The 23,926-nt window shown below is 41.6% G+C and overlaps 1 protein-coding gene across 3 annotated transcripts in view; it reads right to left on the reverse strand.

The window, feature by feature from the left end:
- Positions 1 to 4,893: 4,893 nt before the first annotated feature.
- pde3a (phosphodiesterase 3A, cGMP-inhibited) overlaps positions 4,894 to 23,926 on the reverse strand; it is a 483,158-nt gene continuing 464,125 nt past the window's right edge. The window contains exons 16-17 of one of the 3 annotated variants that reach the window (XR_010977629.1): positions 10,175 to 11,052; positions 4,894 to 5,333 (exon numbers count right to left, since the gene is read on the reverse strand). Coding sequence is in view for 2 of the 3 variants with exons in the window: in XM_068058930.1 (XP_067915031.1) it covers positions 10,763 to 11,052 (290 nt within the window). In the remaining variant the exon portion in view is untranslated. Of the gene's footprint in view, positions 11,053 to 18,775; positions 21,897 to 23,926 lie in introns of those variants that run through there. The other 2 variants (XM_068058930.1, XM_068058931.1) reach the window with 2 other exon arrangements.

Here is a 23,926-nt window from a genome sequence, read left to right on the forward strand (position 1 = left end):
CTGGAAACTTTTCCCTCCCTGATCAAGAGGAAGCACCGTGGCCAACCCGGCCCAATCCAAGCCAAGCCCGAATGCCAGACCCGGAAGAGAGACCCGACCCAACCCAAACCCGACACGTGTCATTGGATCTGGTTGGGTTCGGATTGGGTAGCCATTCTCTAGCCTGGATACTGTAGTAGGGGCCAATGCACAGCAAACCTTTGTTTATTTTTATTTTTCAGAAAGAGAAAGGAAAGGGAGGAAATGATGAAGAGTGTGTCAGTGCTTCTCCTGGGAATCGTGTGGTGCAAAAGTGTGACCTGTGAACTAGGTCGGTGTTCCTCGACAGTCACCTGCCTGGGGAAAACAGCCGATGCTGAAAAATATTCCAAGGAATTGCATTTTACACGTCCTTTTGACAGTAATAACAGCTCTGGAAATGGGGCAACGGGATGCAACAATAATTTAGTTTTAGTAAAGGTGATGGAGGTAAAAGATGGGAGACAAATTTGTGTGCAATGTAGCTTTTAGTCACCCAGGGATGGTAACAAGTGCACAATATCTAAATTACATAACGCCACAGACATTACACTGCTCACACATGCACCGGGAAAACCCTGGGTGAAAAGGTTAAATGTAGAACCAGCTGTATCTGTCGGATTATATGAAACCAATCACTCTTTAGGTGATGGTATAGTTTACTGCTGGTCAAATTGGAATAAGAAGTATGAAGGCAGATATTATTGTGAGCATAGTGTGTTTGAGAATAAGGTAGCAGGAAAGGGTACAAGTAAGGAAGAGGTAAACCATCAAACCATAATAATGTGTAAGTTAAAAACAGCACCAAATAAATCACACAAATTAAAATAACAAAAACCTGCAGAGTATCCAAGCGAATATCATGACCAAAAATGGCCTGGTATTGGTTCCAACCAATCAGATTTTGTATCAAAATGTACTTTATCAGATAATTCCAGTTATTTTGAATTTGACTGAGGCAAGATGGCCCAACTGGTGTAAAAGAAAACCTATAGATAAAATGCAGCAACAAGCGGTTAAAGATTTTGGGAGGAATACTGGAGATTCATGGGAATCTAAATATTTGGAAAATTATTACGAAGAAGTGGAGAAGTGGTCTACTCCAGCTACTACAGTGTTCACAACCCAAAGCCCACAAGGAATGAGGAAGAGAAGGAGTTTGCTTAAAGAAAGACTCAATGAGAAGGATTCACCATCTGTGGCTAACTAAGGAAGTTAAAGATAGTAACAAATTGAAAGAAAAAGCGTACAATACTGCGCAGGTTAACAGTAGATCAGAAGATTGGACAGATTTTAGAAACCAGCAAAGAACGACTAAAAAAGAGGGAGAAATTAGAGTATGAGATAAAGCTAGCTAGACATATAAAAACAGAAATAAGAGTTTCTACAAGTATTGAAAAAGGAAAAGTGTAACTAAATTGAGCATTGGTCCCTTAAGAGGGTGAGACTGGGGAATTAATAATGGGAAACAAGGAAATGGTGGAAGCATGAACAGGTATTTTGTGTCTGTCTTTACTGTAGAAGGCACAAAAACATCCCAAGAATACTTGACAATCAATAGGTAAAAGGGAGGGACGAACTTAAAACAACCACAATCACTAGGGAAAAGGTACGGAGAAAACTATTAGAACTAAAGGCTGACAAGTCCACTGGACTAGGGTCTTAAAAGAAGTGGCTGCAGAGATAGTAGATGCATTGGTTGTGATCTTCCAAAATTCCCTAGAATCTGGAAAGGTCCTAGCGGATTGGAAAATCACAAATGTAACACCTCTATTCAAGGAAGGAGACAGAAAGCAGGAAACTGCAGGCCAGCTAGCCTAACATCGGTCATAGGGAAAATGCTAGAATCCATTATTAAGGAGGTAATAGCAGAACATTTAGAAAATCGTAATACAATCAGGCAGAGCCAACATGGTTTTGTGAAAAGGAAATCATGTTTGACTAATTTATTAGAGTTCTTCGTGGAAGTAATAAGCAAGGTGGATAAATGGGAACCTGTAGATGTGGTGTACTTGCATTTCCAAAAGGCATTCAATAAGGTGCTACATCAAGGTTACTATACAAAATAAGAGCTCATGGTATGGGGGTTTGGGGGGGGGTGGGGGATAACATATTATAGGCAATTGCGTAGCTAACAGGAAGCAGAAACTACGGATAAATGGGACATTTTTGGGTTGGCAAGTTGTTACTAGTGGAGTGCCACAGGGATCAGTGCTGGGGTCTCAACTAATTTACAATCTATATCAATGACTTGGATGAAGGGTTCGAATGTATGGTAGCTAAGTTTTCTGATGACACAAAGATAAGTTGGAAAGTAAGCTGTCAAGAGGAGATAAAGAGTCAACAAAGAGATTTAGATAGGTTAAGCGAGTGGCAAAAATTTGTCAGATGGAATATAATGTGGAAAATGTGAACTTGTCCACTTTGGCAGGAAGACTAGAAAAGCAGTATATTATTTGAATGGAGAGAGATTGCAGAACTCTAGGTACAGAGGGATCTGGATGTCCTGGTATGTGAATCACAAAAAGTTAGTATGCAGGTACAGCAAGTGATTAGGAAAGCAAATGGAATGTTGGCATTTATTGCAAGGGGAAGTCAAGTATAAAAGTAGGGAAGTTTTACTGCAGCTGTACAGGGCCTTAGTTAGAATGCATCTGAAGTATTGCGTACAGTTTTGGTCTTACTTAAGAAGGGATATAATTGCATTAGAAGCAGTTCAGAGAAGGTTCATGAGGCTGATTCCTGGGATGAAGGGGTTGTCATAAGAAAAGGTTGAGCAGGTTGGGCCTATGCCCATTGGAGTTTAGTAGAATGAGAGGTGATCTTATTGAAACATATAAGATCCTGAGGGAACTTGACAGGGTGGACGCTGAGAGGATGTTTCCCCTTGTGGAGAAGTCTAGAACTAGGGTGCACAGTTTCAAAATTAGGGCTCTCCCATTTAAGACTGAGTTGAGGAGAATCTTTTTCTCTTAGAGGGTTATAAATCTGTGGCATTCTCTTCCCCAGAGAGCAGTGGAGGCTGGGTCATCGAATATATTCGAGACTGTTAGATTGATTTTTGATCGACCAGGGGATCAAGGGTTATCGGGGGCAGACAGGAAGGTGGTGTTGAGACCACAATTGGATTAGCCATGATCTTATTGAATGGCGGAGCAGGCTTGAGGGGCCGAATGGCCTACTCCTGCTCCTATTCTCGGGGTCAAATATGACACTAAGTTTTCCAACAGTCTGGTTCAGCCTCAGATACTTGTTAGGGAGAGGAATGGAGTCGGTGGCTAGGGAACTGAGTTTGTAGCAGGGACCGAAGACAATGTCTTTGGTCTTCCCAATGCTTAATTGTAGGAAATTTCTGCTCATCCAGTGCTGGATGCTGGACAAGCAGTCCGATAAAGAAGAAACAGTGGAGGGGTGGAGAGAGTTGGTGGTGAGGTAGAGCTGGGTATCATCAGGGTACATGCGAAAACTAACGCTGCATTTTTGGGTGATGTCACCAAGGGGCAGCATATAAATGAGAAATAGGAAGACGACCAGGGATAGATCCTTGAGAGACACCAGAAGTAATGGAGTAATGGTGTGGGAGTGGGAAGAGAAGCATTGCAAGTGATTCTCTGGCCATGATTAGATAAATCAGAATGGAACCAGGTGAGTGCAGTGCCACCCAGCTGGACGACAGTGGAGAGGCGTTGGAGGATGGTGCAATGAACTGTGTCAAAGGCTGCTGACATGTTCAGAAGGACAAGGAGGGATAGTTAGCTTTTTCAGAGTCAGATAGGATGTCATTGTTGACTTTGATAAGAGTTGTTTCTGTACTGTGGTAGGGTTGGAAACCTAATTGGAGCCTTGGATTCTCTAGCGAAGGTTTTGACCCCTTTGCCGCTATAAGCTTCTATAAGACTTGGAAGCTCTGTGCTACCTAGCCCAAATCACAGAGATGGTTTGACACAGAGTGTGGCTGGCTATTCAACTGCAGCAGCATCAATGCAGACCCAATGCTCCTCTTACTCAATGTCCAAACCCGGCACTGAAATAATGGCTGTGGCAACTGAGAATGACCAGGAACAAGAATCCTGGTCCAACCCAAAGGCAATGAGGCTAAATGTATTGTTCCTGCCTCATTACTTCCCTATCCGATGGCAATCAGCTAAGTCGCCACAAAGCAGGCATCTAATCTTCCCTCACGTGAACAGCTCAGCTACTCACTAGGGTGCACTAATTTCAACAGAACTACAGAAGGGGCAGAACCGAAACTGATAAAATTACAATGGCTTTGACTGTCAGCATAGTGCGGCTGGTACTATTCTGTCCTGAGTTGGTTGGTAATGGCACTTGAACCCATAATCTAGGCTGACCCTTTACTGTAGTACTGAGGGAGTGCTCTACTTTTGGAGGTGCTATCTTTCAGATCAGACTTAAAACTGAGACTTAACCTGCATGTCCCTTTGCACATGCAAACCCCATGGCACTATTCAGGGAAGAGCAGGAAAATCTCCCAGTGTCCTGGCCAATATTTATTGCTCAATCAATATTACCAAAAACAGCTATCTGATCATTCATTCATTATTGTTTCTGGAACCTTGCTGTGCCTTTGCTTGTACAACATACACTATACCTCAGAAGTAATCCAACAGCTGTGAAGCACTTTTAGACATCCTGGGGGACACTATATAAAGGAAATGTGTTCTCTATTTGAGTATATGCTCTGAAGTGTCCTTAAAGGGGAAGTCCTGCAGGAGTTATTCTGTGTGGGTCACCAATATCAGGTGCTTAATTGGGACATATGGATGAACAGCAAATGAAGATGAACTGGAAAATACTGAAAAGCAACTTTTAAAGCAAATGTGTAGACAAATAAGTGACTCACAATACCACAGAATTAAATTCATGTTGTACAACTGTCTTCACAATACAACATCCACATTTTTTCAGTTGGTGAAAGATGTTTCTAATATATTGAATATACATATATGTATACTGAATTATACATTTTATGAAGAGGCACTTTCCAGTAATTCTGGCCATAAGAGCTACAGTATAGTGTCTAACTTAGAAAACAGTAAAAATAAATAACACCTATCTGAAAGAATCATTCTGTACATAATCTATTGTACAAAACAGGACATTTAATAGCATACGGAATCCTTCACTTAAACACCGGTGAATGAAACATTAAGTATTGCTTCATGTTTTAAATGCAAGATACTGGTGATCAGCTACGTTGGGTCAGTGAATTCTGAAATCCATAAAAAATGCAAGGCCTTGTTCTTGAGCTGCAATGCAAGTAGAAGGGGCAATAATGTGGAGGAAGTTGATTGCTGTATTAACAGAAAGAACATACACACTTGTGGTAAATACAAGATGACATTATGTACCTAAAGAAATTAAACATCCACATGGATCTTGTCAAGTTGAATAACATATTATCTGTTGATGTTATGCTGAGGTGACATTTTATTATGAGCACCAACAAAGTCCAACGACAGACAACTCCAATTCTCATTCTCTTAGTACATCACAATGTATAATCAAACACTGCCAAGCAAAACCTCCCTGTCACTGCATCAGCTTTCTGTGAAAGGATCAATACTGTGGAGGCACTTAAAAACTGCCAATTGCATGTTGCTATTAAACTTTTGTCAATGCATTATTTTCAATGAGATAAAACTTAGGTCACCTGTCAATAGCATCACCTTTATGCAAATCTTTAATTGAATGTATGCAATGGTTAAGGGAAAGTGACACATATAGGCTCTTGTAAGATTCTACAACTCTCAGAAGGGTTCTTTTTAAAAAAAAATCATAGCAACTCCAATTAAAACAAACACACGTTGATAAATTTTCTGATCAAATTATAAAATGGAACATACCAGAAGTTGCCAAGGCACAAAACCTTACATGTATAAAAACTGCTTCATTTGTTAGGCAGTGTTTGATGCGCAATTTAATTTATACTTTGAATAACAACACACCATTCTCATGCTCTTCATAATTAAGAAAACTGATGTGTAAACATGATGGACTGTTCAACCTTAATGATTTTACCATCATGAAAACTATATTACACACAAGAACAAAATAAAATTTACATATTTATGGCATGCTGTAAAATAAAAAAATCACAATATCACAGACATGTGAAATAAACATAATTAACAAGTGAAGATTGAAATGCCTATGATAAATGTATATCTACAGCTAATTATATCTGCACCTATCTTTGCCCTACTTGAATCTTCTTTCATACAGTTTATATAAATGTAGAAAGCCTTAGTGAATATAAATACTGTGCATTACACCTTGGAGTGAATTTTTACACTTAGCTCATTCAATCATTTTAAAAAAAGAACTGGAATGTATGGAAAACTACTATCCATAAAACTACATCAGATTCTATAGTTAAAATACTCGTTTCTGTTCTTTCCAGTATCCTTTCACATCCTGGTAGGTAGTCAGATACCCACATAAGATGAACATTATTAACCCTTAAAGTGCTAGTCACGGTATCGGTGGTCAGCAAATTGCAAGGAGCTCCTGCTACCTTGACAATATTAAATAATGCCAGTCAGTCGTTAGATTCCAAATAACAAATAACTCTGACCTTCAGTTAAAACTTAGGTGCACTTCAATTAACTTGCCTTGCACGATTTTATTGGCTTAATAAAATGTGTCGCCTTTATGTTAGTCGACTATTCGTAAAAAATCCAGATTCGCTGACGTCTTTTTTGGAAACATGGAAAGGATTTCACATCCAAATTACTACTTGTGAGCTCATTGTAATAAATACTGTTCATACTGAAACTCAATACTGCACTGGAACTGACTCAGCAGTTGCCTGATTCATCGACTTGCCACAATATCCTGTTGATCTAAACTCATTCTTCGTCAATCCCGATTTATTTGCTTGTTAAAGTTTGAAATAAACTTAAACACAAGCAGTCCATAGTTGGCCAGCAGTTACACCTCATCAGAAACAAGGCCGGGCTAAATTTACTGGGGGGAAAAGAATACCGTGAAGCCTTTTTAAACAGAACCAGCTTAGACGTTGCACCAGTAGATATGCTCAGTGAACTAAAATTGGCAGTGTTCATTTGTATTAGGAAAATAGGTCATTGCATCTGTTCTCATCTCTGAAAAATAAAGGTATCAATATTATTTAGGCATATATCATACACTCTGATTTAAAGAATCTCTTCCTTGCTATACCCTGAGTAAAGTGGATACTCTGTATTTTTTTATTTTTGCCTTAAAGCAGAGCATTTTGAGTAAGTACATATCTGACTATTTTTGCTTCACTCTCTCAACTCTCGAGCCTCAGCCTGTTTAAGAGATATTATCCATCTTGCTGTGATTGCCCATCCGTGATTAAACTTTGGGTAATATTATCATGACAATTGTGGGCAAGACAGGAAGTAGCCTTTCAGCCCATAATGCATCTCAATAACTTATAATCATTACCAACTGAGGATTGCTAAAGTACATTTGTTCCCTAACAAGCATTTAAAGTCGGAATACTGAAAACTACGAGTTGTTCTGTGGTTTCATTGTTTCTCTAATTGTGCTAGTGTGCTTGCTGTGATCTTTTGCAAAGCTCATAAACCATATTGGTACAAGATTAAGCCATGGGCATAAATAGTCCTGCTGTGCATCTTGGGATGTGTTATTATCATTACATTATGGATAGAGAGGGGCATGGGGGTTATTAGGCACAATGGGACAGATGATGTCCTTCCTTTCTGCATCACTCTATAGCTATCTTTAATATTGAATTTATGTTCTGGTTTTGATATTCATATGAGACTGAATGAAACTTGAAATTTGTGCAGTTTTTACCTAAACCTTTTTGCCATTCAATATCTTTTTTTTTGAATTATCATTAATATAATTCCCAAGCCGATAAACCTCACAGAAAATTAGTTTGAAAAGAAAGTGCTTTCGGAAGCTACAAGAGTTAATGGCTGAAAGCAATATTAAAACAGTCGAGTAATGTTTCCGGAATTTTAAGCATTAATCAAACACTATCTAATCTACCCTTGTACACACATTTAAAGATGTCCAGTCTTCTGGGAAAACTCATGTTGTTTATTTAAAAATGTTGTTTGGACAGACAAAATATCAAAAGTTGAGAGTGGATTGGTGCAGTAGGACTGTAACCTTTTGATATGAAATGATCTGTAAACAGTAATATTCAAATTATATTGTAATTTAACCTAGGTTGGGGAGAAGATTCACAAATTGTATAGTAAATGAACATTGAACCTGTGCTCTTAGTGCCAGTCTAAATATTGCATTTTTTTTTACACACACAGCAAAAGTTAATTACATGTTTTAAAAAAGTGGGAAAATGCATTAAGCATAATGCAGGTAAAACTGCAGCAACTTAAAGATCCATATTGAAACTGTTCACGGTGAAGAAAATTTACGGAGCTGGTTTAAGACATGCAGTGAGGAGCCATTTTCTACAGGAGAGCGGATTGGTGGGTGAAGGCTGGGATGGCATGGCGTGGTAGAGATTTAGCTGGGTTCTGTACTGTCCTGTCAGGATAACACTGGAGTTGAGTTACTACAGGTGCCACCTTAGATACTTCCAGTCACTGTGCAATGTTGTGCCGATAACTTCATAAGCTACGTGGATTTACTTCCTTTCCATCATCCTGGGCAACAGCTGGACCACCACACAAGTCAGCTTTGTTTTAAACACACTCTCCACTCAAAAAATAAAATGTATTAGGTGCGATTGCCCTGTATCTTCATGTCATGTATGACCATTTCCTCCCTAACACAGTTGACCAAAAATGGTGTTAACGTTTGAGTCACCTGGAAGTAGTATTATAAACTAAATCATGTGTTTCAATTATGTGGCTTAAGTCAACAATGCAAATTCAGAATGTGCCACAGTCTAAAGTGATGCCTTACAACATGGACTTACAACCAATGCTAATGCTATCTATAAAATCGAGCCTGCATCCTTCCAAGTAATAACTGGGTCAGAATAGAACATCTATGGCTTAAGACCAGAGGAACATAGGAGGCTATTCATGTCTTGGAGCCTCTTCCACCATTAAATTAAATCATGGCTGATCTGTATGTTATCTCCAACTGCCTGCCTTGGTTCTATAACTCTTAATGCCCTTGCCTAACCTAAATCTATCAATCGCAGTTTTGACATTTTCAACTGACCTCTAGACTCAGCAGTTTTTTGATGTAGAGTGTTCCAGATTTCCACTACACTTTGTGGCTTAAAACGCAGGTCTTAAGTGTTGTCTAACCTTTAGGTAGTGGCTTTAGACATCAGAAATTTATTAAACTGATAGTATCCTCAAAAGATGTTGTTCACAAATTTAAGATGAACCCACAAAGTATTGTGTAAGATTAGTTTTGAATCCCAGCCTGAATATTTTATTAGAAGGGATACAAAGAGATTAGATTCTTTTTAGATCCATTAAAACTCATTCACATTATATTGTTTTTGACCCAAAAATTAAAACAAAAATTGAATGATATGAAATGATAATCAAGAATGAAACAGGGAGCTCTTAGGTCAGTCCAATTAGTCTTCAGGCAACTGGCACAAGGTGCAGAGTCAGACTAAAGTCATATCAACATAAAATGATGATGTCTGCTAGACTGTTCAACACCTTTGTCCTATATGGACTCATATTGTAAAAGGAAATATGCCATAATTCACAAAGTGAACTTTACAGCTACTAAATGTTGCACATTGTCTAAAATGCACAGATAATGGGGTCTCGGAAAGTCTGTGGTTGTACTCTAATTCTATTGTAAATCAACTCAGTACCATCAGTAGTAAACAGTGTCTGCAGGATTAATGCTTGCTGCAAATATAATGCAAATAATGATCACCTTTTAAAATTAAGTACATACCTCAACCTGCATGTACTAATCACGCTGGGTATAAGAATGTACTGGCAGTAGAATAAGAATTTTTTTTTTAAGTGTGAAGTTTTCATAACCATCTTTACAAAATCACAAAAATTGGTTTGAGAGGTTGCTATTTACAAAAGCCAATAGAAAATGTTCTTTGTATCTACAATAAACTGTTGTCTTTTGCAAATAATTATCATTGAATGTAAATAAACAATAAAAAATTCAAAATGGATATAAATCTTTGACTAGGAGTTTGGCTTGTAGCATGTACCTTTTATAAAGGAAAATGGCCCTTCACGTGTCTGCCAGTCTTTTCCTAAAACATTTGTTCATGTTCATTTTCGCAATGTACAAGTACTACAGCTATGCTTAGAGATTGCTTATACAAAGCTGGTGAGCCACAAGGTTATATACACAAAGGATATTGGCAGGCCATATCAGAACTCTGATTAAACTTTCAACTTTCACTCAAACGTAGAGCAAAAGCTACAGACTTAGTACCGCAGCATTTTCTGCAACGTACATGCTTAGAAATATGTCCTCCTTCATTTGACGCCCACTGTGGTCGCACAAGTCAGTGTGTTCTTTTTTTTACATACGTGTATAATCAAGCAATATTAAACAAGACATGTCAATGAAGAAGTGCACCATAATCCTACTGGTAATCACTGAGTCTTTAAAATCTAATTCAGCCAGTGGTGCAATTCAGGAGCTTCCTTACTCAGAAGGTTTGTTTAGTCGTGTTCTTCTGTCTCATGGCAATATTACACCATCAAAGCTATAGGCACATTGTCCTATACATCTACAGTATTGTGTCAAAGTATTGTGCTGGAAACAACATAAAAAGTTGGTGCACAATTCAGTCATTTTTATCATCTTCTAATGTCTCATTGGTTGTGTCTGGATTCAAACTGATTTGTGTTGACTTCCCTTCCAATTCCTCATTATTCTTCTCCTCCTTGTCCTCCTCTTCCTCAGTAATTGCCTGGATTGTCTCTGAGCTTTGATGCAGGGAGGACGGATCTTGCTTTTCGAGCTCTGCTTTCTTTCGCTCCTCTTCGATGACCTTTTTCCACATTTCGTGGTTTTCCAGAAGGTGCTTTGTAATCTGGCAGAAGACCTTTCTTCGTTTCCTGCATCTTTCTCTTTCTGTTCATTGGGCAAGAAATGAAAAATAAAATAAATTGTTTTTGTACCTCTCAACACTGAATTGTATTACATGAGCAACAATTCTAGGGCTCAATACAAGAACGAATTGCTTTGTATTACTTCATCACAGACAGCCTTTTAGATCAGGCACATGGTGCTGTCCATTTGCCATTATCGTGCACGCCAATTAAAAAGGCATTGCTTATAATGTAACAAGAACATGAGTATTTCAGGCAGTTCAATAAGTACTTATCGATTTCAGTCAAAGTTGAGTCTTCAAGCAGCTTCAATTAGCTGTTACATCTGGTGAAAGTGTGATTGCCTTAATTATGAGATTCTGGATGCAACTGCTAACAACTCAAAGAGGCAGTTGCTAAGTGAGATTTTTTTTCTAAAAATGCTGGTTACTTTGCTTTTTGATTTCACTGTGCACTGTGTATAACAGGCAAATAGTACCAACACACCTGCTATAAGCAGTGGGGACTATAACGCAAATTATGTATATTAACCAATTATCTGCTATTTATGAATTGCAGTCAACTAGTGAAATAAAAAAGTTCTAAAATATACAATGAGGCAATTATACAATTGTAAACCTGCCAAGAATGTAACATCTTAATGGAAAATTACCCCATTTGTAATGGGATTCAACACACTTTTCAAGACTGTAGAATAATACTGAGATTTCAAGGACCTTAATTCAAGTTTGTTTTTAAAAGGAATTATTACTATAGATAGTGCTGTATTTCTTTTCTTCATTCATGAGATGTGGGCGTCGCTGGTCAGCATTTATTGCCTATCCCTAATTGCCCTTGAGAAGGTGGTGGTGAGCTGCCTTCTTGAACCACTGCAGTCCATGTGGGGTAGGTACACCCACAGTGCTGTTAGGAAGGGAGTTCCAGGATTTTGACCCAGCGACAGTGAAGGAACGGCGATATAGTTGCAAATCAGGATGGTGTGTGACTTGGAGGGGAACTTGCAGGTGGTGGTGTTCCCATGCATTTGCTGCCCTTGTCCTTCTAGTTGGTAAAGGTAATGGGTTTGGAAGGTGCTGTCTAAGGAGCCTTGGTGCGTTGCTGCAGTGCATCTTGTAGATGGTACACACTGCTGCCACTGTGCGTCGGTGGTGGAGGGAGTGAATGTTTGTGGATGGGGTGCCAATAAAGCGGACTGCTTTGTCCTGGATGGTGTCGAGCTTCTTGAGTGTTGTTGGAGCTGCACCCATCCAGGCAAGTGAAGAGTATTCCATCACACTCCTGACTTGTGCCTTGGAGATGCTGGACAGGCTTTGGGGAGTCAGGAGGTGTGTCACTTGCCACAGGATTCCTAGCCTCTGACTTGATCTTGTATTTATATTGCTACTCCTGTTCAGTTTCTGGTCAATGCTAGCCCCTAGGATGTTGATAGTGGGGGATTCAGCAATGGTAATGCCATTGAATGTCAAGGGGAGATGGTTAGATTCTCTCTTGTTGGAGATCGTCATTGCCTGGCACTTGTGTGGCGCGAATGTTACTTGCCACTTATCAGCCCAAGCCTGGATATTTTCCAGGTTTTACTGCATTTCTACACGGACTGCTTCAGCATCTGAGGAGCTGCGAATGGTGCTGAACATTGTGCAATCATCAGCGAACATCCCCACTTCTGAAATTATGATTGAAGAAAGGTCATTGATGAAGCAGCTGAAGATGGTTGGGCCTAGGACACTACCCTGAGGAACTCCTGCAGTGGTGCCCTGGAGCTCAAATGATTGACCTCCAACAATCACAACCATCCTCCTTTGCATTAGGTATGACTCCAACCAGCAGAGCGTTTTCCCCCGAATCCCATTGACTTCAGTTTTGCTGGGGCTCCTTGATGCCATACTCAGTCAAATGCTGCCTTGATGTCAAGGGCAGTCACTCTCACCTCACCTCGAGTTCAGCTCTTTTGTCCATATTTGAACCAAGGCTGTAATGAGGTTAGGAGCTGAGTGGCCCTGGCGGAACCCAAACTGAGCGTTAATGAGCAGGTTATTGCTAAGCAAATGCTGCTTGGTGGCACTGTTGATGATACCTTCCATCACTTTACTGATGATTGACAGTAGACTGATGGGGTGGTAATTGGCCGGGTTGGACTTGTCCTGCTTTTTGTATACAGGACATATCTGGGCAATTTTCCACATTGCCGGGTAGGTGCCAGTGTTGTAGCTGTACTGGAACAGCTTGGCTCGGGGCATGGCAAGTTCTGGAGCACAGGTCTTCAGTACTATTGCCGGAATATTGTCAGGGCCCATAGCCTTTGCAGTATCCAGTGCCTTCATTCGTTTCTTGATATCATGCGGAGTGACTCAAATTGGCTGAAGTCTGGCATCTGTGATGCTGGGGACTTTAGGAGGAGGCCAAGATGGATCATCAATTCGGCACTTCTGGCTGAAGATTGTTGCAAATGCTTCAGCCTTATCTTTTGCACTGATGTGCTGGACTCCCCCATCATTGAGGATGGGGATATTTGTGGAGCCACCTCCTCCAGTTAGTTGTTTAATTGTCCACCACCATTCACGGCTGAATGCGGCAGGACTGCAGAGGTTAGATCTGATCTGTTGGTTATGGGATCGCTTAGCTCTGTCTATTGCATGCTGCTTATGCAGTTTGGCATGCAAATAGTTCTTTGTTCTAGCTTCACCAGGTTGACACCTCATTTTGAGGAATGCCTGGTGCTGCTCCTAGCATGCCCTCCTGCACTCTTCATTGAACCAGGGTTGGTCTCCTGGCTTGATGGTAATGGTAGAGTGGGGAATATGCTGGGCCATGAGGTTATAGATTGTGGTTGAGTACAGTTTCTACTGCTGCTGATGGCCCACAGCACTTCATGGATGCCCAGTTTTATATTATTAGATCTGTTTGAAACCTATCCCATTTAGCATGGTGATAGTGCCACATAACACGATGGACGGTATCCTCAATGTGAAGGCAGGGCATTGTCTCCATAAGGACTGTGCGGTGGTCACTCCTACCTACTGTAATGGACAGATGCATCTGCAGCAGACATATTTGTGAGAACGAGGTCAAGTATGTTTTTCCCTCTTGTTGGTTCCCTCACCACCTGCCGCAGACCCATGTCCTTTCGGATTCGGCCAGTAGTGGTGCTACCGAGCCACTCTTGGTGATGGGCATTGAAGTCCCCCACCCAGAGTACATTCTGCACCCTTTCCCCCCTCAGTGCTTCCTCCAAGTGGTGTTCAACATGGAGGAGTACTGACTCATCAGCTGAGGGAGGGCAACAGGTGGTAATCAGTTGGAGGTTTCCTTGCCCATGTTTGACCTGATGCCATGAGACTTCATGGGGTCCGGAGTCGATGTTGAGGACTCCCAGGGAAACTCCCTCCCTACTGTATACCACTGTGCCACCACCGCTGTTGGATCTGTCCTGCCAGTGGGACAGGACATACCCAGGGATAGTGAAGGCAGTGTCTGGAACATTGTCTGTAAGGTATGATTCCATGAGTATGACTATGTCAGGCTGTTGCTTGACTAGTCTGTAGGACAGATCTCCCAACTTTGGCACAAGCCCCCAGATGTTAGTAAGGAGGACTTTGCAGGATCGACAGGGCTGGATTAGCTGTTGTCATTTCCAGTATCTAGCTTGATGCCAGGTGGTCCATCTGGTTTCATTCTTTTTTATTGGCTTCCTAATGGTTAGTTACAACTGAGTGGCTTGCTAGGCCATTTCAGAGGGCATGTAAGAGTTAACCACATTGCTGTGGGTCTAGAGTCACATGTAGGCCAGACCAGGTAAGGACATTAGTGAACCAGATGGGTTTTTACAACAATCGACAATGGTTTCATGGCCATCATTAGACTAGCTTTTAATTCCAGATTTATTAATTGAATTCAAATTCCACACTCTGCTGTGGTGGGATTTGAACCCATGTCCCCAGAGCAATACCCTGGGTCTATGGGTTACTAGTCCAGTGACAATACCACTACGCCACCGCCTCCCATGGACTTTGGAATAATTCTGTTCCATAACAATGTGCATGAACAACTATTTCCATTGCTAGACAAATGTTTTCCTAAGCTTTTAGAAGAATTAATCTCCTCCCCTTTCACTTGGATGTTATGGCTCGATAATAGTCGACAGCTGCTATGGTGTGTGTGTGAACTGCCCTTGCCCTCTGCCAGTACTGCCTGAGGAGAGACCTACAAGAGAAACCTGGGTGGCCAACCCCCCAATTTCCTCTCACACCCTGTGGAGAAGTTCCTGGCCATCCCCTGAAGACTTAACTGAAGTTTCAAGCTCCGACATAAGAAGCACGTGCTCATATGCTACAGGTCCAATGCACAATCTGTCATGGCTGCCATGAATTTAAAGTTAGAATAAGAAGGATGAAAAAAAAAATTGTATTAATGGCAATGAAAACCTTACTGCTGGCAATAATAATGGACAAGTACTTGAATTAATCAGATGTATTCCTTTGCTCACTATTTAAAGGAGGTGTAAACAAACTTACTTTAAGTTAATCCATTAAGCTATGCCCACTAATAATGTTAACAATAATTTTAGACCAATGAATTGTGCACAGTACAAGTTTTACAATTCACAGTCCCTTATTAGCATACACTGAGAACACACAGCACCAGGTTGGGAGCCCCAACATGAAAATAACCACTTTTGATTTGTAAGGTTACTGAAATTACATCATGTGGTTACTTATTAAGACAACTTATAGTGAGTGCAGGACTGGTGAAAGTGGTTCCTGGTAGTGTGACTGATTCAGATGAAACCCAGTTAGGTACTGGTAACAAACACTCCTTCAAGCTGCCTTCAATATACTGATTTATGTTTCTTGGCAGCACATTCAAAACCGAATCATAGAACTTACAGCACAGGAGGTGGCCCATTGTGCCATGCTGCTGCAAGCTCTTCAACTGGAGCTGCCTACTGCAATCCCATTTCCATGCCCTAAGTCTATACCCTTTAACATTCTTGCTCTACAAATACTTATTCCCCCTTTTAAATTACCTTCCAGCCTCTGTCTCAATAGCCACTCAATTATTCCATGTTTCAGAAGCCCTCTGTGTGATTTTTTTTTCTAACTCCCCACTTCAGTCTTCAAGTCATAATGTTCAGTCTATGCCCCCTTGTCATGCTAGGTCCCCACCTGCCAAGAATGAGGCACATTAATTTTGTCATGAACATTGATTTTAAACTGTTACTGGAGTGAAGAAAGGACTTGTTAAACAGATCAGCCATAGCTGGAAAAAACATTTGCATATTAACAGACGGCGATTGGAAGAACAAATGACTATGCCCTGACACAGTCAACCCACAATGGCCCTTGATCACCAGGTATTGTGTGTAACAGCAGCATTCTAGAGACTGTTAAGGTAATACAATCCAAGACGTGGTCAGACCAGTTAGTCACATGACTAACCTGCTGGGCAACCTGGGTTTTTCTGAATTGTACAAATAGTTTGAACTGAGAAAGTCTGTTTTCTCCTGTCTGCTCCTATCTCTTTCTCACAAGTCCCTGAATCCACTGAAGATATATGAATCCCAAGAGAGAAAAGTCTCCTACATTGAACAAGGTTTAAGAAGAATACTGGGCCCCAACAAAAAGCAAGATCTACCTACAATCAAGGACTCTACAGTGAGCTTGAAGAACCGTAACAAAATCTCTTCCGATATTGCCTCAAGCTTTTCCACTTTATTTTTCTTCTGCTCATTTCAGTCTCTATTTGCATGTGTATATCACATATGCATGCTAGTGTGGGCATGTTGTGTATCCATAGGAGTTAACCGAAATAGAGTTTAAGTTTAATAAATTTCAACTTTTCTTCTTTAAACCTAAGAAAGCCTGTTTGTGCTGGTTTCTTTGTCTTATAATTGGAAAGCAGTGAACAAGGATTCACCAAGGGGGAGCTAAAAACACAGTATGTTTAAAATTAAACCCTGTTATGGTAAGACCAGGTGAAGGCTGTGAGGGAACCCTCGACACCTTTCTCACCTGGTCGTAACACCCCTTATTACTTTGGAAGCAAGCTCTCCACTATTTGACCACTCAAAATTCTGAAGTTGTCTATCAAATAATCCCTTAGTTTTCTATGCTTCAGTGATGAAAGCTCCAACTGTTGAAGCCTCTCTTCAGAACTATAACCTCTCATTCCCAGTGTCATTCCAATGATTCTTCATTGTGCTGTTTCTATGGTTTAAATATCCTTCCTATAATGGGGTGCCTGGAACTTCACAAACAACTCCATTTATGGTCTACTGTCTTGTACAATTCAACTTTACTTCTTTGCTTTTATATTCAATGCCCTTACATATAAAATACAGAATCACAATAGCCCTTTATAAATTTGTTTTTCTCTACCAGCACTCAAGATCTAAGTATCTGTACCCTTAGATTTCTGTCAACCATAGAATATATGCATTTAAATATATCTAACCACTATCTATGCACTTCACTACCCCATCTGTGTATTCTGCATTTCGCTTCAGTTCCATGTGCCCCTAATTTGATAATCCCAGCACCCTTGAATATCAATGTCCAAACCGTTTATATAATAAGCAGAGGTGTCAGCATAGATCCCTGGGGCACACAATTGCTCACTATCATGCCAACACAAAAAACAACTATTTGCACCATTTTCTGTTTTTTGCCCAAGGGTCACTATTCTATCCCTGCAGCTACACTTTTTTAATGTACGTGTCTCACTCAATCTTTGTCATTTGTCTCCTATGTGGTACTTTATCCAATGCCTTCTGAAATTACATTGAAACAGCCACCAGATTCCCTTTCTCTCCTAACTTAGTCACCAAATTTGATTGTTCATCAGTCTTCCCTTTACAAATCCATGCCATCTGTTCCATAGACTTCCTAAGTGTTTACTAACTTCACCCCTATAATGGACTCTGGAGGTCTAACTGGCCTATAATGCCCTGGCTTTGCCTTTTCCCCTTTTCCAAATTGCAATATAACATTTGCTAGGATCTTGTCCTTTGACAGAAATCCTGCCTCCAAAGATTTTCGGAAAACTATGTTCAGTGTCTCCACAACCTCCTTCTGTCTTCTGGGTTGTCTATCATCTGAATCTGACAGCATTGCCATTTTTAGTTCCTTCTATGTTTTAGCAATAGCTTTCTATCCCCAATACTGGCTGTTTCACTTTCTCATCCGGTGTTTCTACAGTCACTAATGTCACCTCTATAATGGACTCCAGAAGTTTTCTGACAACCGAGATAAGATCAACTGTCCCATAATTAACTGCTCTTCCCTGTTCCCCTTTTCCCACTTTCAAATGTTCTAGTCCCTGAAGAGAGCTGAGCAGTGGACAAAAAATAAAATTCAAACAGACCACTAATCCAATGTGCTTTTTATTATAACTCTAGCTATTGCACCAAGTATGCGGTCCCGTGGATTTTTGTATGAATTCACCTTTAGCTTGTACAGTTAACTCACATGCAATGTTCCCCCTAAGCTGCATAGGTGCATGGCTGCTCAGCAATCTGGGATGTGTTGTGCAGTGCAGTAAACAACAAAGAAAAATTGGAAGGAACATTGCTCTTATGTAGTCTTTCTTGCTAAAACAGAGTTTATCTTTCCATCTCTCTTCCCGGCACATCCAATACAGAATGACATATGGGTACAAAATGTCAGAGTGAAACAGAATGCAGTATTCAGTCTGAAATACCAAATGACCTCATTCATTAATGGAAGAATTCATTTTCTGACAGTTAGTGAGAGTTCAAGAGGTAATTAATTAAAACTCCAGTGGGAATAGATCACAAGCTAGCATGGACAAGTTAAGTCAGTCCATAAAGTTGATTTAGGATCATAATCCAGGTGCCAATTATGGAATCTAACACTGAGAGACTAATTTAAGGATCACACTAGATTTGTGTTTTGTGGCAGTAACGTTGGAATAAACAAGCCTGCTGACTGTAACTATATATTTGCTGACAGCGATATGGGCTGCTGACTGTAGCTAGATCCTTAAGATATCATTTCTGTGCAATGTCAATTTATAACATTTATCAATAGCTATTTAATAAATCCTGTTAGATGAACAGATGCAGTGTAATAAGAAGTTTATAACCCTGTGATAGCATCAGTATGAGAAGAGCACAATCTTTCTTCCCATTGCCGTATGCAGGTGTTACAGACCAGAAGGGACAAACGATCCCCTTTGTGGAGTTGAATGGCACACAATGAAGGTGGTATAGAGTCTGTGGTGTTAGAGATCCCAGTGAAGTTCATCATTTTATTTAGTGATTGAGGAAGATACTAATTGCCCAGACTCTGCACAATCTATGCAAGCCCATGACAAACACAGAGCCCTGACAATGACTGATTGGTTCAATCAGTCAAGTGGTTCAAAAATATTACTCTTACAGAGGACTGAGGAATGAAATGTTCACAGTGGAAGAAATAGTACACATGGCCGTAATCAATCAATCTAGTAATTATTTCATTTTGGCTTTTATTTCTTTCAGAACGATAGTGATTTTTCACCTGGCAGAGTTCAGCAGAAGCTCTTGGGACACGACAGAAAGTACAGAGTAGGTCTCTGTACTGCTAAAAATCCCAATTCCAGTTTTTAAAGGGTTTGAGATGCTGTACGTTTGCTGCTTGCAGTTTTTGTAGAGTGAGTTCTCAATCCCAGCAGGCCATAAACAGGAGGCAAAGGGTTTCTCACAAGGATGAAGGGGAGCAAGAGGTCAACATTGGCTGTTTGGGTGTACCTCCTGGGCAAAATACACAGCAGCACTGACAGAAACCTGGGAGCACAACTTTTGCCCTCTCTCTTATGCAAAGGTGAAAATGACTGTTCATAATTGCATTGGTGAAAACTATTATAATACAATGTGGGGAGCAGAAGTGTAAGTTTAATGTACGCATCAGGAGAACCTTAACAACTCATTGATGACTTGAAATTTGTGAGTTGTGAGATTGCACTGTGTTTTGCTGATTAACTAGGATGTTGTCAGGAATTAGGGTTCACCGGCTGTAAAGCTGGGGGCCCCTCCACCTGGCCTGGAATCTTTTTTTGTTCTTTCGTGGGATGTGGGTGTAACTGGCAAGGCCAGCATTTGCTGCCCATCCCTAATGCCCTTGACATCTGAGTGGCTTGCTAAGCCATTTCAGAGGGCAGTTAAGAGTCAACCACATTGCTGTGGGTCTGGAATGACATGTAGGCCAGACCAGGTGAAGACAGCAGATTTCCTTCCCTAAAGGACATTAGTGAACCACATAGGTCTTTACAACAATTGATGATGGTGCCATGAAACTATTACTGTGGCTAGCATTCAATTCCAGATTTTTATTAATTCATTGGAATTTATTAACTAATTGAATTTAAATTCCACCAGTTGCCATGGTGGGATTTCAACCTTTGTCCCCAGGCCATTAGCCCAGGCCTCTGGATTACTAGTTCAGTGACATTACCACTAAGCCACCATCTCCCCAAAGCTATGACTCTATTATGTGTGGCTCAGGCAATTAATTGCTTGCAGTCGTGGCTTCTGCCCCTCTGAGGCAGGATGTCCTGCCTCCAAGAGCTGCCAGCCAATCTCAGGGCTGGCAACTCTTCAGTCCCAGCAGTGCCACCAGGAGTAGTGGCCACTGCTGGGACTACATGCAGTGAGAAGAGGTACATGGATATCAGCCTCGGAAAAGATAAGTGGGGTTGGAGCTTGCCGGGGCCAATTGGCCAGGCTGCAGCGAGGGGGGGGGGATGTGGGTGTCTTCCAGCGGGGGCAGTCCGTGTCGCAAAGGCTGCCCGATCAGGATGGCCTAGCCTCAGCCGCAAGGAAGCCGCTAGGTTTTATTAGGTGGTCTCCCCAGGTGCCTAAGTGCCCTTCCACTGGTGGTAAAGTAGCAGCTGTGGCAGGTAGATAACAGGCACGGCACTCCCTGCCACCCCACCCAATCTTACGCCCCTCACCTCCCAGCCTGCCCCAGCCATTGTGTGAGAAGGCAAGAACACAATAAATAGGAGCAGGAGTAGACCATATGGCCCATGGAGTCCGCCATTCAATACGATCATGGCTGATCTTAGGCTTCAACTCCACTTTCTCGCCCGTTCGCCATATCCCTTGATTCCCTGAGAGACCAAAAATCTATCTATTCCAACCTTAAATGTATTGAACAGTGGAGCATCCACAACCCTCTGGGGTAGAGAATTCCAAAGGTTCACAACTCTTTGAGTGAAGAAATCAGGGCTTTATTCATTAGAGTGCATTCAATAGGGATGGCAGGGGAAATATTTTTGGGTCTATGCCTGGATGTACTGGATTACCATGTAGGAGAACTGGGTAGGTCAGAGTTCAAGCTTAGAATAACCTGCCTGATTGTCCTCCTTGGAAAAGCTCAAAGAAATTCAATGTAGGATGAGTATAAATGGGTATAAATAATTGCTTCCTTCATTACAACAGTGACTACACTTCAAAAGTACCTCATCGGCTGTAAAACGCTTTGGGTCGTCTTAAGGTTATGAAAGGCAAGTTCTTTCATTCATATGAAATAAAACATTTCGGAAGTCAAGAACTGGAATAAAACAGACAACTGAACTGTGAAGAAGACATACAATAGCAGAAGGATCTTGGTGTGCAGATATATGGGCCATTAAAGATGCCAGTGCAAATGACTAAACCCATGAAAAAAGGCACACAGAATCGTAGGTTTTACATGCAGAGAATGGGGGTGAAATTAACTTAGGGTGGGGAGGCAAAAGGTGTAGAATTGCATCAGTCACTTGTTATATGCCCTGCTCGATATTTAGTTCCGCTGACTTCAACAGAACTGCAATTCAACGGGCTATTTTGTCCATTTTGCGTTGCTGCCCAAATCTAAATCCACTCCCCTAGAATACAAAAGCAAAGAGTTAATGCAGGATTTGTAAAAGACTTTAGAGTCATTGAGTGATACAGCTCCTTTGGCCCACTGAGTCTGTACTGACCAACAACCACCCATTTATACTAATCCTACATTAATCCCATATTCCCTATTGCCTACCTACACTAGGGGCAATTTACAATGGCCAATTTACCTATTGACCTGCAAGTCTTTGGCTGTGGGAGGAAAGCAGGGCACCCGGCGGCAACCCACACAGTCACAGGAAGAACTTGCAAACTCCGCACAGGCGGTACCCAGAACCGAACCCAGGTCGCTGGAGCTGAGGCTGCAGCACTAACCACTGCGCCACTGTGCCCACTTTAGTAACACTAAATCCAAGCCTCTTCAGAAGGCACCTCAAGATGGAGGCACCCTCGTGTTCCCCCTCCGACAGTGGCAGCACCCACCTCTGCCATCCCTGTGATTGAGCCCGCAGCCTCAGGAACTCACCTGCCGCCCATCACCAGTCGGCCACTTAATTCACCACCTCCAGGAAGATATCTCAGGCGGGCACGCCAACACCCAGTGCGGGATTCGGACCTGGAATTGGTCCCGACCCTTGACTATTCCTTAAAGTGCTCAAGATTTCATCCAATGTTTCAGATCAATGACCATCTATCAGCAACAGTGGGCCGGATTTTCAAAGCGGGATCAGGAACCCAGTGCCTGGATGAGCCCTGGGTCCCAACCCTGCACCTCTACTGCGTTGCTCACACAACACTGTTTTTAAATGCTAATGCCCTAATTGGGCAGATGGCGGTGTTTATGCTCTGCATGAGCCTCGTCCCACTTTAATTTATCACACCCTATCAAAATATCCTTCTGTTAATTTCTCCCTCATGTACTTGGTTAGCTTCCTGCTAAATGCCTCTATGCTATTTGCCTCAGTGTCTCCATGTGGTATTGAGTTTTACATTCTGAGCACTCTGAGTATGTGAAGCACGTTGAGATAGTAAGGTGCTGTGCAACTGCAAGTCTTTTCCTTTATTTTTGCACAGCGTTGTACAAGTTCTGTGTCAGCTCGAGCTCCAGAGATGAATGCAATTCAGCGTGAATGAAGCTGATTGTTAGTACGTGTACTGGAAGAGTTGTGAACTTGCGAAACTCCCAATTCAGATTCAATGATGAGGTGTGCAAAGTTATAAAGAAACAACTTAGTGATGTGGGAACAGAAAACCACAAAAATGCAGATGCATGAGTGCATTCAGCCAGTGGTGCCCAGTGTCCAGCAGCAACACACTCAACCAATTGACCCATCTAATAGTGTGTCAGCAGGTAACGTGAGGAATTATAAAACAGGGTACATTAACTAGGGATAAGACTCTGCCACTAATGAGTTGTGATTAATGTAATGCTGAATCAACAGACCACATTATCACAGTAAGGGGAAATAATTTGCTTTACGAGTGAGTTCATTGAAAACTTCAGGAACCCTTGATTGTCTCCATTTGAGTGCAATACCAGAGAGATTAATGTATACAACAGCTAGAAGTCTGATATGGGCTGCTGTTTCTGTAGCATTGCAAACAAATGCTAAATGCACACATTATTTTGTGTATTTACACATAAAGGGCTGAATTTTACTCCCCACCTCCCCCCCCACCCGACATCAGGGGTCATAGCGAGGGCTCCTGGAAAATACTTCTGGGAGAGGTCCGCCATGCGCCCCGGTGCTGGGAAGGCCCCACCCCATTTTACTGGAGGCGGCATGGCCTCGGGGCAGCCCCGCACCCCGCCACTCAGCAGCGGAGCCTTAATTTAAATATTTGAATAAATTATAATGAATGCATAAACACTTACCTTGTCCCGACGGCTGTCCCATGCTGATATCCCTGCCGGAACTGCAGTGGAGATCCGAGGCATAAGACTGGTGGGGAGGGGGCAGGAGTGAGGTTTTCTGGGTGGGAGGGGTAGGGAGCGGGGAAAACTCTTCTCATTGGTGGCGGGGATGGTGGGAAGGGGCTGAGGGTCAAAGGATATAAAGTTCGGGGGGGTAAG

This window comes from Heterodontus francisci, chromosome 27 (assembly GCF_036365525.1).
Source record: "Heterodontus francisci isolate sHetFra1 chromosome 27, sHetFra1.hap1, whole genome shotgun sequence".
NCBI classification, from domain to species: Eukaryota; Metazoa; Chordata; class Chondrichthyes; order Heterodontiformes; family Heterodontidae; genus Heterodontus; species Heterodontus francisci.